The sequence below is a fragment of the Drosophila santomea genome, chromosome 3L (assembly GCF_016746245.2).
Source record: "Drosophila santomea strain STO CAGO 1482 chromosome 3L, Prin_Dsan_1.1, whole genome shotgun sequence".
Classification (NCBI taxonomy): domain Eukaryota; kingdom Metazoa; phylum Arthropoda; class Insecta; order Diptera; family Drosophilidae; genus Drosophila; species Drosophila santomea.
The window spans coordinates 20,074,875-20,094,117 of record NC_053018.2 but is presented as its reverse complement, the minus strand read 5'-3'; the positions used below and the strand labels follow the sequence as shown (position 1 = coordinate 20,094,117).

Below are 19,243 nucleotides of genomic sequence, written 5' to 3'. Positions count from 1 at the left end.
AAGTAAAAACTTCCAGATTTTAATGTTTATTTGGACTCCCCTTTTGTATATTCTTTAATTAGGGAACTATAGTTGGTAAACTGAAAAAGAGACTTCCATTGTCAAACACGTTATAGTTTTCGTTTAGCTTTGGTTTCTTTTTCTTTATTTTTTATGCTTTGGAATGAATGTAGTTGATGAGTGTTCGATATAATAATTTAAAATTATATGAGTGCGAGCGTTTGATGTGTAATCACTCTAATGCAACAATTCTGGTTGTACAGTAATTATAATTTACAATCAAACTAATACTTTCCAATTATAATTAATAATGTATTTCTTAACTGCTTAACTGCTACTGCTAAACCTAATCGCTTTATTTATTGATTTGAGCATAGTTTAAAGATCAAATTGTGTGCTTATCTCTTGAAGGACGACAAAGTATAGTTTCTTTTCCTAAGTAGTATTAACATGCAGACTTCTTCCACTATTTTGGTATAATTTTTAAGATCAAAAATCAGTCTGCAGGATGTTGGAATTCACACAGAGAAAACACGAACTGATAAACTGAGATGGCAGCCTGGAACTATCATTTTCTCTGTGTGGCAATCACAACTTCTGCTCCGCCTTTGTTTTTTCAGTTTCGTTTAACTTTCGAACTGGATTTAATGGTATGGCATGGTATTTTTTGCTTATGGAATATCTCTTCACGATGGCATAAAGAAATATCAATACTAAAAATATAACTAACACCATTACAACTACGCATTCCCAAGGCCAATCGGTTTGGATGTGCTCCTGGGGGACCTCTGCGTAGGGATAAGTTATTTGCTGGATCTCCATGCTGTTGAGATCCTTAATTTGACTGGTGGATTCGGGGGCTCCGACAGCCGGTTGATTCGTGAAGGGATTATCAGTTGCCACTGAGAAGTTAGATGCAGTAACTAAGATCACAGTGGGCTCATCAATCGCTTTGGGTGTTCTATTATCAGCATTAAATGACATTTTGGTGATACCGTCTTCTGTTGAAGTGGGAAGTTCCATGAAAGTGCTTGAAACTGAGAAAGTTTCTAGATCGTCGGATGTGGTTGGATTTGTGGTAGTCTCAATAGGAGAATCAGAACTAGTTTCTTGTTCTTCTGAGTCGGGTTTGCGATCCGGCGACTCGGAAGTGGCAGAACCTCCAAGTTGTTCATCACTGGAATCCGTACTTGAATTTTCTGTGGAACCGGATACTTCACTTGTATTCGGAGTGGATGTGGCCATTTCAGATGATGTAGATGGGCTACTGGCTGAACTGTTTGTGCTTGGAACGGAATCAGAAGTATCTGTTGGCACAGTGGAGCTACTCTCCGAACTGGAGGATTCACTTTCTTCCGAAATTGGAGCTGAAGTGGAGTTTCTATACTTGTGAGTACTGTCGCCGAAGATATCGTTACTCACACCGAGTTCCTCCGGACAAATCAGACAGCATATTCCCTTGACCTTAATGGGATTGCTGCAGGAATATATATGATTGCACTGAATAGCACTACAGGAGACATATCCATCCTCGCAAGTGCATGTAGTACAACCATCGTTTTCCATCCAAACATCACCTTTTCTTTTGTACTCATTGTTGTCAGTCAAACAAATGGGTTCCAGTTCCTCCATTGGACATATTTCCTTGCATTGAATGGCCAGCGGTTCGCAAGGATCGCAAACAGTGCATTTGTTCTTATAGAATCTCCGTTTGGAACCGTCGCAGACAGGTTCCTCATCGAGGCATTCGTAGCGAGGACAACAGCTACCGGGCAGCCCATTCCCCCTTTCCACCTCGACGATCACTTTGTAGCACGTGGGAAAGTCATTTTCACAAGGTGGACACATGAGGGAGTCATCTATACTGTCTGGGTCAATAATGGGCATGGCTGTAATCAATAAGGCATAAAGAATTTATTAGGATTTGGCGCTTAACAGAGATTAGCTTATTTAAAAAGAAATTTCTTGGTAATTGAAAAGTAAAGAATCAATCTAGCTACCCGACAATTAAAACTGTCTTCTTTATAGTTTTGAATATTTAAATGATATATTTATTACAAAATTGTAAAATTTGACTCCAAACAGACCCAAAAAGTACCGTTCTGATATGCCCTTCAAGTTCAATATTTACATATCGAACGATCTTGAAAATCACATTCCATCCAGCAAGCCAAATAGCCATGAATTATTCAATAAACCTAGAGGTAAATTTATAAAAATGGCAATTTGATTAGGCACACTTATAGGAAACTTCTTCAAGAAATCAGAAATCCAATCAAAACAAACGGAATGATATTTATTTTTGGTGGAATACAAAGTACGGGAGTGACACTCTCGTTTATCATTTATTTATTGTTATTGATTTTTGACATTTTATCATTGAATTATGTATAAAAGGGGGTAGAAGGCGCCAGAGCGATAAAAATGGGAATGACAAAAACAATAACAGTGCGAAGAAACAAAAGTAGATACACAAGTGCTCTACCAAACAAAACCGAAAGATTTGAAGCCCTCTCTTACTGTATCGATATGGATCGGTCGTTTCATTGAACGAATATTGCCCCAATTGCGTGTGTTTTCAGTTTAGGTGGTGTGGTAAAGTTTGTTACAAAAATGCGACCCATCAAAGCAAGTCTATTACAATCTCTTCCCGATCGTGATCGAAGGTTATCAATTATTTTCGATATTGACGTCACTATCGCAGACTTTGTAGGTGAAGCGCATTTAATTGAACGTAATTTAAAATAGATATAAGTTGTTGCTTTCGTCGTTCTGGCTTTATTCTTCGGCTATCAGGTCGCAGCGATCTATATGACAGCTAGCAGACGGGGCAATTATTCATATGCTTGGTTCTGTGTGCGTGACAGTACTCGTTTGTTTGAGAAGCGCATAGAAGGGCGCTGAAAATGTCAGGGAAGTGTGCGTGTTGGATCGATGGGAATACATAGTTCGAATACCTTGAAGCAGATTATTTATCTAGATAGAAGCTTCTACGCATAAGAGACGAGACTGAAGGCAGACTGAAGTCACATTTACAACATTTATAACTGCTTTCCTTGTATTTCCCCGAATATAGATTTGCAAGACCCGCAAAAATAACTCAACCCCAACTAGTACGGAACGAATTCATTCTGAATCTGGAGTCTAGTAAGTGTTGTATATACATATACATACATATATCTTAATGCTTACCTAGTCAATAATAATTGGCCATGTGCAGGGAACACCTTGCTTTCTTCGTTTTGGATATTTATTTATTTGTTGCTTTGCACTGCGGGTTTATTGACCCCTACGGATAGTGGTAACTTTTTTATCGTTCTTGGGTCAGCAAAAAATCGCAAAAAAAAACGAGACATGAGACGGTGGGGCGTTGGGGAAGGTATCCAGGTTCCAAAGGTTACAAAAATTCAATGCAAATTACCTAAGCACATATCCGCCTTATAAGTAAATGGGTCGGGGCTCATTAGCGGAGATCTCTGGCGACGACGATGATCATTATGGTTTCGGATGCGATTATGATGATTTTATAGGGGAGCAGCAGCAGAAGTGCTACTGCCCACTTACGTCACCGGTCGGGCCACAGATACAGATACACAGAAACACGGATAGAGATACAGACACAGCGATGTGGAGATACGGATACTTTGAAGCTGCGAACGAGGCGATCCATATTTCTTTTTGATTGATCTACAGCCGAAGGCCGGCATGCAAAAATGCAATTCAGGCAGGGAAGCTGAGGAGCAGCTCACAAAAACCAGATACAGATACGGGAGAAAATAAATTCCAGTGCAATTAGCAGTCGCTTATTTTTGCTTTTCCTTTTTTTCTGACACGCTCGTTGACATGCAAAGTTACTTAAACCAAACAAAATGAACATTACACGACAAAATACTAAAATAACAAAAATCAAGAGGAGGAGGTCGACGTTTACTTTTAACTACTATCTAAAATGTCGTCTTTTTCGAAAGTGGGGGTACTTTGTCGTACCCCAAGATGTTGGCCATTACAAGCGACAAAGACCAAACAGTTGATAGAGTAATTACAGACCTTTCAGGTTTGCTTCAAGCGAAAAAACGCACGAGAAACTATTTATTTTTGACATTTTCCGCTTATTTCTACTGTGCCCATTCACGTCAATCACCGTGAACATTGAAAAAGTGTCTCTTTGATATTTTGCTGATGGCGACTCTAATTCTCCGCGGGGAATTATAATATTTTCGTACATTTTATGACATTTTAAGCGAATTTGTTGTCATTAAGGCGGTCATAAAGCGGCGATGTTAGTAACCCGTAAACCAGGAAGACACCGATTCGGTTAGCCGTGATTTACTAGCCATGAATCACAGAAATGAATGAGTCATGGACAAGTGGCGATTAAATCTAGGAGAATCACTTCTACAAAATGAATAAGATGGACCATCTATTAAAGGTAAAGAACAGATAAAGTTCATGAAATGGTACTAATTGGTATTAGTTTTCAGAGTGAAGCCTTTGCGAACTGGTTTTTTGAAAACAATAAACAACCCACCGAGCCCATGGAATAAACCATAAGCTGAATTATTACTAGGGAAGCATCTCAATCAAATTTAATTTATAACAAAAAATGTGTCTATCAAATGGAAAATCAGCCTAGCGTGTATGATTTATTAAAAAATAAATCCCATTTAAATTCAGCTTATTCCCGTGCTAATTATTTTAATAACCTAACTGTGGTTGTCGCACTGCCATTGACTTTTGCGATCGTAAACAAAAAGCTTTCAAAATTAAAATAAACTATGACAGATGTGATTTAATCGCACCCGAATTAAACCGACAAATGTGACATCAGACCTGCGTTAATCAGTTCTACTATGTATTTCTTCTTTTATTTGTTTTATTTGCTTTGTGAAAACTTCCTTCACTCTAACAGAACAAAAAGCAATCAATCTTTTTGCGAACCTCTCTCACACGTCCTAAGTAAGCGTAATTTATGCGATTTCATTTAATCGCCAGCATGTAGAGCAAATAATCGTTCGTCACTCCAGATTTGGCTGCTTTCCGCATAGCTACCAATTAAGAGAGTTCAGTTCAGTTCACTTCACGGTTAGCATTACCCACTACATACTACCCATTAACCATTAACCATTAACCATTAACCATTTACCATTTACCATTATGTTGCTTCATTCTGCTTCCACCATTTGATACATGCCCCCCAAGGTCTATGAAGTGGCCAACTAATGCGCTAGAATCGCGTAAACAAAACATTTCGTACGCTCAACGCTTTCTATTTTTTGTCTACTCCATTTTTTGGTCCCGTTTAAGCCGGCGGCGACAGGCGTAGTAAGCCTTATCTTAATTATAGATCAATTATGGTAGTGGGTCTGCCTACCATACACCACCAGCCAAATGTATTTCCAAGCGCACATCATTAATTATAAGTGCAAACTGAAGTCAGCCATATGGGAAAGCTGAAGGGCAAGCGCCAAATGCCAAATGCAAAATGGCAATGGAACTCCGAATTAACTAATGCGACTCGCAACTGACTCGCAGCTGTTCACAAATGCTTGGACCAATTTGTTGGACAAGTACCACTGTTTATTGAATCAAAGCCAGCAGGAATGCATTTAAATACATTTTTAATAAGTAAAATAAACAAACCAGCACGGCGATATAGCCGCAACTCGACTTCACACATTATTTCGTATGCAAAATAAAAACAAGCGATGGAGGTATGGATGTCCCGCGGTGATTATTTCGCATTATTTTCTACAAATTGCACAATTACAATCAAAGTATACGGCCTGGCGTAAAATGACTGATTAATGTCAGTACCCCACCCCCACACTTCCGAAGTACCCCTTTCAACCCACAAAAAACAAATAATGCCAAATGAGAGCTGGCGAACAGATGTGCGCCGATATTGAATTTATATGTTTCCTATACAAAATAATAATAATAATTATTTTTAATAATTACTGCTCTGGGGCCGCAATGTGTGCCATTTGATGGCCATCGTTAGTATGATGACTGACGCCTTTCGGAGGGGATTACTAGTATTATGCTGTCTGGTTTTGCCGATACTACGGCAGCCAACTATGGCAACCGTACGTACAGATGTGATTTATAACGTATAAAACCGGAATTTGGATCTATTAACAAAGAGCAACGCTACATAAATAATATCCAAGAAACCCTAAAAAAGTCATTCACGTCAGTTTCGTACGAACAAGTTCTAAATATTTAACAACCATAAAAATAATTCAAAATGTTTGAGTTACAATGTGCCAGAATATATGACTGCACCTGCACACTCACAGATCCAAAATCCATTTTTAAAACGTAGGCTTACCACATTTATAAATGTAGTATTATAGTAATACAGTCTAAAAATCGATGATTCAAATAAACAAATGCACTTTCCGTTCATCCTGGCCAAAAGTAGCCAGCGTGACTAAGTCGCTAGATTTATAGGTTCGGCATATGATGCGCATTTGCTTAATGGCTCCTCCACTTGTAGCGCGATTTCGAGATACGTTGGCGGGACATCAACTGTTCGGTCATTGACCCCACTACTGCGGAGGTCTTCAAGTGCGATATTGTGGAAATGCCGAAGAAGCAGGGCAATTTCCTGAACACCTTGCTGCGACTGCGCCGATCTATCCCAAAAATGTGGGTGGAGCTGAGTGTGGGCCAGTTCGCCAATCGAAAGGACCGTCTCCTGCAGCAACTTTTTAAAATTCGAGTGGATGGCTGTCACCTGATAGCATTTCGCAGCAAGAACCGAGTTCTGAATGCCGTGCTCCAAAAACTCTTGCAATCGGGAAATTATCCAGATGCCTGTCCCCTATTGGAGGTAAGTTAAAAGTTATTTTTGTCATAATTGGCAACCCAAGTCAAGTTGCAATGCAAGACGCTGCAAAGTGGTTGATCTCGAAAATAGATTGGTTCCTGACGCATTTTCATGTACATTTCGCAATGCAGTCTGTCGAAAGCCCACGTTTAATGCGGAATATTAATATTTATAATTTTATTCACTTTAAATACCATTGGTAACCAAAAGGAGAGGTAAGAGGTACTAGATGGTAAGCTAAGGAGAGAGTTGCTAAGAACCACATCCAATAAAACTGTTGGTTCCAGTGTTTCCGTTGGCACGCACAGTAACTCAAACACCTGATTCAACAGCAACAGTTTTCTGACCTACTCAAAGTCAAAATCTGGTGAAAATTTCCCATAATCTTTATCTTTACGAGCTGAGCGTAAATAGAGCAACAAATAAGTCAAATATTCTCGCAAATAAACAGAGCTATCTATACGGCTGTTCGAAAATACAGCGCTGTCATTAAAAAACGGAAAATAAACAAAATTAAATAAACAAATCCAATGCGCATTAAACGCGAAAACCAGGGCGACTTTCTGAATGAAGAAACCCCAATCGATAATGCCAAATATTATTTTCATTCGCCAACTAACAGGTGGTGGTTCCCCATTTCCTAATCCGCAGAATGTCAACTATACGTCCACGCGATTCGCCCTCAATCCGGATCACTTTCCGGCCTACATGCCGGACATGAAGTTCAACACGAAATTGGTCTTTCAGCTGAGCAGGAGTATGGGTCTGATCAGGGCCAGTGTGGATGCCGAGGTGATGAGACGATCGTAAGGAGAAAATAATTTTGAACAAAGCACGAAAAATATGAGGAAAACCAAATCACATAAACCAGGGGCAAATACCTACATCAATATATTTGTGCGTTTCCATGACTAACTCGAATGACTAATAACTTTGGCATGGGCTCTATTCGCCGGTACACATTCAGATTAGACTCCTATCTGGGCCACTTGGCATTTGGCATTGGGTAAAGGTGGAAAAGTTATTACTTGTGGATAATAAATGAATATCTATTGAACCCGAGAGATTTCACTGTCATGACTTTCAAATTCTAAATTTGGTGTTGATCCCGTTTTCTTCAAGCCCCATGATTCATGCTCGAGGAATGCGGCATCAGACTGCTTGACTGATTTCTGCACTTCTCTGCTAATTACTATAAATACAAGAGCTTTATCCATATTTTACGAGCTTTGGCTGGTATCAGAAATCAGATTAAAATAAATATGTTTATACAGGCGATTAACCGATTTCTGCACTCTATTTTAAGTTTATGATTGTGCTACTATCTTAATTCTTCAAAAGCTCTCAGCTGTAGAAGATATCCGATAATCGAAAACTATCAATTAATAGGTTTTAATGGATTGTCAACTGGGTTTGTGAGGTGGTAAATGATATGTATAAGCGCCTAAAATAAGGAGCAATATTATTACATCATTTAATTACTTGTTAATGATCTCCTTTCTTCGTGGGAAACAAAAGGTTTTAGAAATTTCAATACGACATTCCTAGACTATGGCCAAATACCCAACAACTTTCTATATAATAAACACACTCAGTTGTTGATAATGCGAGTGCAGAAAAATAATAGATTAAGAAAGCTCAGGCCCCTTTTCAAGTGCCGGCCAATCAAATTAAGAAATGACGTGAGTCTTGCCCACAGAAGATATTTAGCAAAGAATAAATAGAACAGCGTTTATCAAGATGCAAAAAAAGCAAAACAAACCGCAGAATATAAACATACGCCTTTCACTAGATCAGTCTGCAATGTCATGATCACAGAATCTTTCCCTCATCTGAAATTCCTCAGCACACCGCTAAAAGCCAAGAGAGCAAAGTCTATTGGTCATATGGGCGTCGGAATCGCTCATCAATATTTTTGCCATGCCCAAGAAACTTTGGACTTGGCCAGAGGGAAAACTGGAGGCAAACCCTTGTCAAGGCCAGCCATTAAATAAAAGGAACAGTGTTTCCGTCCACCCATTTCCACTTCCATTTCCATATCCATTTTCATTCGCATTTGCATTTGCCACAACAAAAAGTCTGGAATGGCGGGGGTTTGGTGACATAACCCAAACCAGTACAGTCGGGAATTTCTAGGCCAAAATATACCAGCACCAGCCACCCCTAGTAACTGGTAACTGGTTGGGGGCATAAAAATATAGCTCTAAATGGCTCACTTACTGGGTTAGTCAGCCAGCACCTTTCTGAGCAGTTAGCCGGAAGCAAATGCACTCAGAACAAACTTAAAGAATTGTTTACTTCTGAAAATTTCAATGCATTCTCATTAGAAGAAACAAAACTTTAAAACAATTTTCAGCGGCAACGTATAGCATTTAAATTATATTACTAGGTGATATGATCTTTTATTTTCTTAACTGCTAAAGATTCTAGTTACTACTAGTAACTACTTGTTTTCTGTTTTATGAGCGAGCAGTAATCCTATTTTCAAATGAAGGATAATATTTTGGAAAATTTCAATAGCTCCATTTTGTGCAAAGTGCACTTTCACTTTTTTGGCTAGATTCCCTGCACGTAAAGAGGATTATAATTTCATCAGGTAATGGACAAGAATTCGAGGGGCTGGCCTGCCTGAGAAAGCTAAATGCTCCTTTATCGACTTTAACTCGCCTTCGTTCTGGCTACTCTAAGTTCACTTATCGTATTCATCTAGATGGAATTCGCTGGGCAAACACGGCAACAACAACTGCCAGTTGGACTCCATGGGTCTGTGTGGGTTTAGAAACTATATAGATGTACGTAACAAACACGCTGTAGAACAGACTATCTGTCGTTTGTCAGCCGTTCGTACCAATTTGATAAGGAACCGGCGCAGATTAAGATGGAATTCCATACGACCATACGAAAAGTGTGGGTTGCCACTCCTGGGCTTTCCATAAAAATCAAGACTCCACTCCAAACTCAAGGTTAAGTTCATTAGATTTCAGCAGATTAACACATGTTTCCCCCGCGATATCTATAAATATTTGCACTTGTGGAGCGAGGAAATATTTTGTATCGGCTTTTGATATGGCTGTATGTGGAAAGTGCTCCCCAGCTATTTTCAGCATTATTCACAAAGTCAATAGGGGCTTTACTTAAAATAATGTTCCCGTGAGCGATAGTGTTATCTGCCTTGCGTATTTGCAGATTTCTATTTGCAAATAAATATAATAATTTTGCCATGCCAATTTAATAATGCTATTTATATGGTTTAAACTTTAAAGTAATCAATGTGCACGCGTGAACATTGATTGGTATCATTACTGAGGGACTTTTCTACGTGACAATATATATATATATAGAAAAATAAAATAAATAAACCAGAAATAAATTAGAAATCCTCGAAATAAAGTTTACTGGTGACTTGAAACTTTCTTCAAATTTCAGAGGGTACTCGAAAAATCATCATCAGCATCATTTCTGTTTCCCATTTTGGAATCCCTGGTCAAAAGTTTTGTGACGCACTTCAGGTAATATTGTTGAAAGTTTAGCAACAGCCTTCGATATCTCACTATCAAGGTCATTTCGGTTCATAGAAAAACACACGCCAGCGAAAGCCAAACAAAAACGAATCGAATAAAAATAAACAATATTTTGAGAAATGCCCCAGAAACACGAAATATAAATGTAAAGTGAAGCGCAAAGAAATACAACCGAAAACACAAACAAACTTAGATAATACGCCGCCATTTGAATTATCAATGAAATTTAGAAATAAAGCCAAGACAAAACAAAACAAAAGAAAAGCAGAAACCAGAAAATTGGCGCGGCAACATGTGTTTTTTGGTCGGAAAAAAACGAGGCAAAACCGAAAATACAGAAAATCGGTATGCAAAGAATGAACAAGAACAAGAAGAATATGGCATATGGCCAAATCTGACGCTATAGATAGTTTCGACGCGTCATGAGCAGGATCGAAACGATATATATAGCTTATGAGGCTGTTGCCGTGACGTAGGCATTCCACTTCTGTTTTTTCTTAATGGAATGTATCTCAATCCCAATAGGGTCCAAGTAAACAAAAGCCAATGTCGGAAAAACAATATTCGAATTATCCGAGGGCAGTGATTCACTTCATTGATGAACTAATTCCGGCATTATCGACTCACCACATGAGTTTAGAATCCGTAAGAGGAGGCAAATTATGATTAACTTGGCCATGTTTCACGTGAGCACTTCGTCCAAAGTCCAAAGGCTGAATCAATATATAAGCGCGTATATATATCTTCAATTTACTGAGGTAATTTCAGATGGCTGTGTCTGCTCTTGTAGTTCCGCTGCACTAAATATCTGGAATGATAGAAGTTTAAAATCTGTTAGTTGGCTTGGATTGGATTGGTAACACACACGAACACCTGCAACTTTTCTTTTGGCTAAGGGATTATTATTAATGTATTTAATTTCACAACTGCTTGCAAGTTTTTTTCTATCTCGACCGCGGAACTGAAAAGCGCAGCGGTTAAAAACCAACTGCATAATATTTCGACTCGCGTTCTCTTTTTCTTCGCTGGCCGGTTGTGCATTCTTATCTGATATTTCTAATCTTATTTGCATATGCACTATGATTACATTCTCTATTGAAATCTATTTTGTATTCATCTTGACGTCTTTTGTTTCAAACGCTTAACGCTTGCAGCTCAACAATTCGCTGTTTGGCCCTAAATTGCACTTTTATCTAATCATTTTTATTTATTCATTCTTTGACAATAGTCTCCCTCCTGAGACTTGAAGGCTTTTTACCACGAAGTTGTAACCAAGTTCCCAAGTACACTCTGATTACCGGCCAAACACGCTACCTGCGTTGTTTTCTTCGATTCGCACGATAAGTGTGTTATAACATATGCCAAAACTGATTGCCTGATAACTCTTCATTTTGATACCACACACATACTGTACACTATACACTATACACTATACACTATACACTATAAGTAACAGGCACATGGAATGCCAGCCGATGCACACAGTTTGGGCCAACAGAATAATGCCGAGTGGGCGCTTATGGGTTTTTCCTGTAATTCAGCGTTTCAGCACTTTGCGATGGCTGTGAAATATATACATTTCCGATCAAGTTTTTACCATGTTGCGATTTGGGCTTTTACTTGCAGTTTTTTGCACTTATTGAATTAATTGCGGGCAACACCGCGCAACGAGTAAGTATTTCACGAAGTATAACAAATCTATATTGTGCTAATGTGACTAATGTGCTGCACCAAACACACTTTCCTGCAAGATGAGCGTTATTGTTGGCCACATCTGTATTTCAGTGCAGGCAACTGCGCCCAAGAAATGAAGAAAAGACGAAAAATCCGGCGACACGTGCATATCTGAAAGTGCATTTGACCGATTCGCCCTCAAATGTTATATCACAACAAGCTTAAGCCCTCGGTTTTGCCAGTTTTTGAAAAGGAAGCGGCGAATGAAATTCCATCTTTCGCACTTGCAGCACATATTTTTCACATTCGCCATTCAAAGTAACGGCAAAAGTAAAAACCAAACCAAACTATCAAGATTGCGAGAAGCAAGAAAAAAGAGACATAAAGTCAGGGGAAATACTTAGCGCCGAAATTAGGTCGCTTGGCCTACGCAGATTACGAGTATGAATTTATTTTGGACTCGATTTGGCATTACCTTTACTTGTCGAGAGTCTAACTGATCCAAAAATAAAACTTCATTTTACTATTTGTTTTCAATTGACTGCCTGTCTGTTCATTTGGTCTCTTGCTTTTTAGATTTTTTTTTGGTTTAGCCCCGTTGTTTGTCTTTTTAGCAGTGCTGCGTTTTGTGTTTTGTTTGAGACGCCGCTTTTAAGGTGATAATATTGTTAGGTTCGGGGATTTTTCACTGGAGCACAGCACACAACCGATTTCAGTGGAGGTTTTCAGCAAACTAAAGAGTTGTTTGCCAAATTGAACATTTTTATTTATATTTCTTGCGCTCTTTTACTCTCTCGCGATTTTCTCTTTGCGGCTTTCTCTTTGCCCCTCTCTTCCGATCTCGTTTTCGCTTGCCTCTTTTTGCTTGTGTACGTTTGGCAAATAAATCAGGCTAAATGCGTAATTACAATAGGCAAAGCGTTTACTTTATTTAAACAGATGAATATTTATTTACTTAAACGTGTTATTATACTCATTTTACTCGTTCTAGAGCAGAGTTACTCTATACCTGTTTTTTAAATCTTAATTTTGAAGTGAACATAAATATGTATACAAATTTTATATATTGCTTAGGCTTCTTACAGTTATCAAAATACTCAACACATATTAAATATTGCGTGATTAATTATTCTGGTAGAGCTGTTGCTTAATTTTTGGATTTAGAAACAAAAAAAACATATTATTTCTAGGGGTTTTTTGCACTCCTGATTTCGAATCTTTGTACCACTGTTCGTATGCTTAATAAAGGTGAAATGTTTTGTTTATAGTGCGTATACGCGATATGCGTATTCGTTCGTTGTGACCTATCGATTATTTCATGCGACCTGATATCGATTAGCACCGTCAGCTGTGACGCTTTGTGCTGTTAAATGCTGATAAGCTGCACGGTTAATTAACAGAGGTGCTAGACAACTAACATGGCGAAATTACCAAATTTTGGTTCTAGAATATCGCTTCTAAATATGCTTTATAGCCACGAGAGGTGCCCTGCAGGACGGAATCTTAAGTTGCCTAGGCAATTGACATTTGGACATCCTTTTTTTAAAGTCAGTCTGTGATTCCAAGATATCAATCGATAGTACTTTAAAAACCAGTATTTTAAAAACTTAACACTGAAAGCATTGTTTTCTGTCTATATTAAATAAGTTGAGATATTGCGTAATTATAATAATAAGTACAGCTTTTGGTAAAGGGGCAACAAATTTTCAGAAGTGAACAAAATATTTACAGTTGACAACCCATTTTTTCTGGGAATGGTTACACAAATTACATTTTAAAAATACTATTTAAATTAATTAGACATCGACAACAACCCCGATTCGCCATTACCGCAAAACACCGTAAATTTAACAGAACCCAATAATTCCTGAAAGAACTATTCAAAACAAAACACAAGTGTAACCGAATTTCGGTTAATGTTTAATATAATTTATAACATAATAAGTATCGATTATGTTACATGATGATAAGCGCCACTGTTACAGAGGTAACTGGAAAGGGAAAATCTCCTGATTTTGCTGATCTGGCAGCTCTGATCATGGAACTAAATATATGTAGCTCTCTTTTGGGATGAAACGGTAAATTTGCTTTGGAGCAACAAATTTGGCAATATTTTGTCAACAAGTATAAGAATAAAAATTAAAATTCCAGCAAGAATGCAAATGGACTTCCTTGGATGTGAAGCGAAAGCTAAACTTCATTCCATCTAAAAAATAAAGCTTATTTTATTCCCATTCCTTTTTTGTAGAAATCTGATTAATTTTTAAAACATTTTGCTTAAAAAGAAACATAAATTATCGCAAAAATATTTGTAAAGTTCCAAGGTTACTTTTACAATATCTTCTATTATTATTTTAAAATACTTTAAAATATTCGTGCGACCAAAAGGTATTTCGGAACTCTGAATCTCACTACGTACAAGCCCTTTTGTATATAAATTCAAATTTATTTAAATTTATTAATTTTATTTACGTATCCTTAAGCATTTGTGGCACCGTTTCCCCCCTGCCATTTCTTATTGTTGTTATGGCCGCTAAAGTTGCTGCTGCTGTTGTTGCTGCAGCTGCTGTTGCTGCATGTTGCTGTTCCCGCTGTTGCTGCTGTCATTGGTGCACTCACAACTGGCATTGGTAATTAGCACGCGCGCTGCTAATTAACACTTTCTGGAGGAGCGGCACTCCACTCCACTCCACTGCACTCCATCCTACTCCATTCTACTCTGCTCCATTCGATGTGCTTGTGCTCAGGGGCCGCTGCAATTCCCCGTCGACTGCCAGTTGCACGCGTGGCGGCTGCAACAGCGCTCCAACTTGCAACACTCAGAATAAATACAACTGTTTGGTGCGAGAAAATAATGGCGAGGGTACCACAGCGTGGCAGGAATAAGAGTACTGAAATAAACGAATATTTTAGCAATTTGTTGAACTTTAGGTTTCTTAAAACAGAACTTAAGTATTGTAATACACATAATACACATATTTATATTGAAATATACCCATCAAAAGCTCTTATTCTTGGCGGTCCTGAATAAAATGTGACTATTTAGTCACTTTGACTATATTTTCGGGCTGGGTAAAACAAGTTACAGAGTGAGTTTTCATAAATTAAAGTGTGATCGTGAGGGTCAAGAGGTTGGGGTTGCTCAATCGCCGACTACTTTATAGGACATTTTTTGTGGCGAGTGCATCGCCGCTGAAAAAGTGCTCCTGGGTTTGGCTCAAAGCGAAAATGCCGCCGCACTGTTTTCGTTCGCCGGCTAAAATGTAGGTCCAAATATGGTGGGGCTGTTTTCTTTGGGGCTTGCGGCTCCTAGGTGGTGCCTCTTTTTGGTCCTGACGCTCACACATCTGCTCCCCTCTGGAGTCGGAGTCCAGTGGAAAAAGCGTGAAATTTTAATTGTGCCTTTCGGGGCGTTGTCGTCTTGGTCGATCGGACGCCGCCTCGACCCGAAATAAAGATCTCTCGCGGCGCACACAGCTCATCCCGAGGAGATTCCTCCTCATCCTCATCCTCATCCCAATCCCACTACCAAAAGTTGTTCATGCCAAAAAGGTGCAAAAGGCCAAATAGTATTCTGTTGTTTATGTTGTTACATGCCTCGTTGTCTGTGTCTTTTTAGCTCAGCAAAAATGTCCGCAGGAATTTGGCAAAGCCACACAGTTGCCGCTCTCTGCACCATAAGAAAAATACAAATTAGTTGCAGAATTAACTTAACCAAACCAATATATTACAAATATTATTATATATTATCTATATTTTATTTATTTATTTATTTTATTTATATCACAAATAAATTAATGAGTGTTTCTTCCCTGACTTTGACTGACTTTATTGTTTCGCTGAGTGCAGTTTGCCTTATGCAGTGCCCACTGTGGCTGCACCTGATGTCATCCGCCGATCATCATTGAAAGCGGCTCTAGGGTTATTCCACTGGCTTTTGGCCACAGATGCATCCAACGCTCTGTTGCTGTTAATAGTGGCTGCGGGCCAAATCAATTCCAGGCCCAACATGTTGGCCTGTCCGCCGGACTGGTGGTATTGGTATTGGTATTGGTATTGGTATTGGTCCGATGCCGATGGACAACTTTGCCCTCTTGGCCGCTCCATTGGTTGACAATAAAAGTGAGCCAGCTCCGTGGCTCTGTGGCTCTGTGGCTCCGTGGCATGCATAATAATTATAATCCATTTAATTTCCGCAGACTGACTCCTCTGCTGGCCATTCCATCGATCATTTGGGGTCACGTGTGTGCGCTGACCCCTTACTTTTTCAGTTGCCAGACTTCACAGTCTTACCATTTGCTGGCATTGTACGTCAGTCAGTGGAAAGCCGCAATGCCAAATATCTAATACGCTTCCACCGAAATGATCAGATTCATGGAATTTTCACGTAAAGCTGCGGACCCGGTTGCAGTTTCCCCCCGCACCCCGCCCCCCGCCCTCCGATCATCCCCACCCATTTTCCCCACCTCTGCGTGAAGGCAAACAAAACGACGCGACAGGTGAATCGGCCGCCCGTCGACTCGCCCCATACGGGGATATTCGACAGACGGTCGGTCAAGCGGATTCGCATACTCCAAACTCGGTGCATACTCCAACTGCTCGACCGGAGACAGGAGAGCGGAGCAGGACGGGATCGGGATCGGGATGAGGATGGGGATGGGGAGTGGTCAATGGTCGAGCGCTGGATGGCCGAATGGTCGGGGGCACATCTTTTTCGGTGTTCACATGTGCCAAATGATGTCGATGGCGGCGGGCGGGGCAACTTGAATGTACACTAGGTTATGGCGTGGTGATATTCGTTTCGTTTCTTTTATAAATAACCAATCATAAAATAGTGGTAAATTAAATATTTTACTTTGAGCGATACACATCTAATGCAGTTAACAAACGTGAAGTTTCTCTTTATTCCCCCGCAATACAGTTTTGGAAATTATATAAAAAAATTAAATACTGATACCTGCAACTAACGTGTAACGCACATTTGATTAGATGAAACTGATTAGATAAACGTATAAATTCAGTTTCATATAGATACAAAATTGAATAAGAACCATATTTTTGTGTGGTTCAGTTGAGGAGGTTTCAAAGCTCTTCATTAATGGTTAACCCATACATTTCGACAGTGATTTTATCGGGATTATCTCGCCTCGGTTGCACTGTATCTGATTTTTGTTGCCGGCCTGCGTGTGTGTGGCTGTGTTTGTTGTGGCCACCCGCCTTCGGCTGCTGCCCCCCTCACCCACTTTGCCTTTATTTATTTATTTTGTTTATTTTACTTTTTTTGGTTCCCTGGCTCCAGATGGGGGATCTTCGGGTGACTCCGGCTGCTTCGGACGGCTGCTTTGGCTGCTGGACCGACTGCTGCATCATCTAACGCAGCGGCGGCTGCCAAGATCGATCGTCCTCCTCCCGATGCCTGCTGCTCCTGCCCTGATCCCCCTGATCCTCTCCAGCTCCTCCTGGACCTGGGCCTTCCTCTTTTCGGTTTTCAGCTTTTCAGATTTTCAGTGTTCAGTGTTCAGTTCGTCTCTATGGGCGCGTTGTCGTTTCGATCGATCGTCGATGGCTCGGGTCTTCAGTCTCTCTGTCTCTGAAAGACTGGCTGGAAAACAACAATAACAAAAAAAGAAAAAAATAAAACTGAAAAACTGAAAAAATCGGAAAAAGTCTGGGCTGTGACCGACCATTACCTGGCTTTGGTCAATTGATGACCAAATGACCAGCTCGATTAGTTGTTGTTGCTGGCTTGGTTGCAGCCTTTTAGTCTTTACACCTTCTTTTATTATTTTCCTATTTTTTTGCACTCGACTGGTGGCGTTGTTGTTTCGATGTATTTAAATTGGCAACATAAATTTTATTCGCAATATTTGCTTTAATGAAGTTTTTCTGCTGTTGTATTTCTCTCTCTTTGCAGCAATTGTGCATTATAAAATTGTAAATTGGTGAAAATTGTGCACAATTTGTTTGCAGCACGTTCGTGTAAAGAAAGGAGGAGAGGGTATTTTTAGGGTCGGGGAGTGTGCGTACATATATATAATTGGTATATTGCTAAATTTAAATGTGGCTTTCCAATTATTAATTTGTGCACCTACACAAATATAAATTCTATAGAATGTAGCAAGCACATAATTCGTTAGTAAAATTATTCTAGACTGATAGTTGCTTTATTAAATTCAAAACATATATAACACATATAAAATATAAAATACACAATTTTTTTAACACATTTAACATATAAAATACAAAATTGTTTTTAAATAATCGATCGTTGCTGCCAGCATTACCTTCATAAACATTCGCACATTTCGCTACCTTTCTCCTTAATTTTCCCTTTGATTTAAATGGCGGCCTGGAAATTGATTTTCCCATTTGGGGTTAAGTAAGCCGCAGAAAGAGAGGGACTGATTTCGCAGACGGGGAGTGAAAAGGAGGGACAGACTCGAATAGAAAGAGAGGAGCAGTCGCCATTTGCGGGCACCACCCATCAGCTTTGAAATTTCATCACGTAAGACTAATTAACAGCAAAATAACCTGGCGCACTTGTTTGTGGAACTCTCCATCTCCATATCTCGAACCACCAGCACCACCAGCACCAGCACCACCCCCTCTCCGCACCCCCCTCCCTTGGCCATCACATACACCACTATATTTTAGCCTGGCTAACCGCAGTCATAATTAACTTGCTGCCGCCTGCAAACTTTAGTGGTAGTTGCCTTTGCGATTATTTATTTTTTTAGCATCGCTCGACCTCTGTTGGTGAAAAATTTAATTTTCAATAAATCACCTCGCAAGAAGCTGATCTAGTAGAAGCAGCGGTGGGTCGATCCGTTGGCGGTCTATTCTCTATATATATGTACATACATATATACGAGTGTTCACATATGAACCGACTGTGGGGGACCAGGAGGAACCTGGGAGTTAGGTGGGCTGTTAGCACACCTCCTTAGCTTATCTAGCGATTTGTGATATAGGCGTCTGACTTGGATCTTTGGTAAAACACTCATGCTTCGTAGGACAATATATGTATGGCGATGACTACAGTCTTCATGAATCAAACGATCTTCAAGGTTTCACATCAACTTGTTCGATGATCTTATGAGTGTGAGTTAACCCTACCCTAAAATGTGAGGAATTTCCAAGTAGAATACAAGACAAGCATGCACCTGAAACCCCTTTCTAATCGCAAACGCCTGCAACAATTTAAGGCCCCAAAGCA

The 19,243-nt window shown here is 39.5% G+C and overlaps 2 protein-coding genes across 4 annotated transcripts; one reads left to right on the top strand and one right to left on the bottom strand.

Moving 5' to 3' along the window:
• Nucleotides 1-116: 116 nt before the first annotated feature.
• LOC120449310 (von Willebrand factor C and EGF domain-containing protein) lies at nucleotides 117-12,762 on the bottom strand. Of its 3 annotated transcripts, none has more exons than XM_039631702.1 (3): nucleotides 12,503-12,762; nucleotides 10,981-11,161; nucleotides 117-1,889 (listed from the first exon to the last, which is right to left on the bottom strand). In XM_039631702.1, exons 2-3 carry the CDS (start codon nucleotides 11,030-11,032, stop codon nucleotides 589-591), a joined length of 1,353 nt encoding a protein of 450 aa, XP_039487636.1. In that variant the 5' UTR covers nucleotides 11,033-11,161; nucleotides 12,503-12,762; the 3' UTR covers nucleotides 117-588. The 3 variants fall into 3 exon arrangements, with proteins under 3 accessions (XP_039487636.1, XP_039487637.1, XP_039487638.1); XM_039631703.1 differs by lacking the exon at nucleotides 12,503-12,762 and adding an exon at nucleotides 11,227-11,310; XM_039631704.1 differs by lacking the exons at nucleotides 10,981-11,161; nucleotides 12,503-12,762 and adding an exon at nucleotides 3,193-3,210.
• LOC120449311 lies at nucleotides 4,588-8,174 on the top strand. Its single transcript, XM_039631705.2, has 3 exons — nucleotides 4,588-6,086; nucleotides 6,500-6,835; nucleotides 7,484-8,174. Exons 1-3 carry the CDS (start codon nucleotides 5,988-5,990, stop codon nucleotides 7,640-7,642), a joined length of 594 nt encoding a protein of 197 aa, XP_039487639.1. The 5' UTR covers nucleotides 4,588-5,987; the 3' UTR covers nucleotides 7,643-8,174.
• Nucleotides 12,763-19,243: the final 6,481 nt, after the last annotated feature.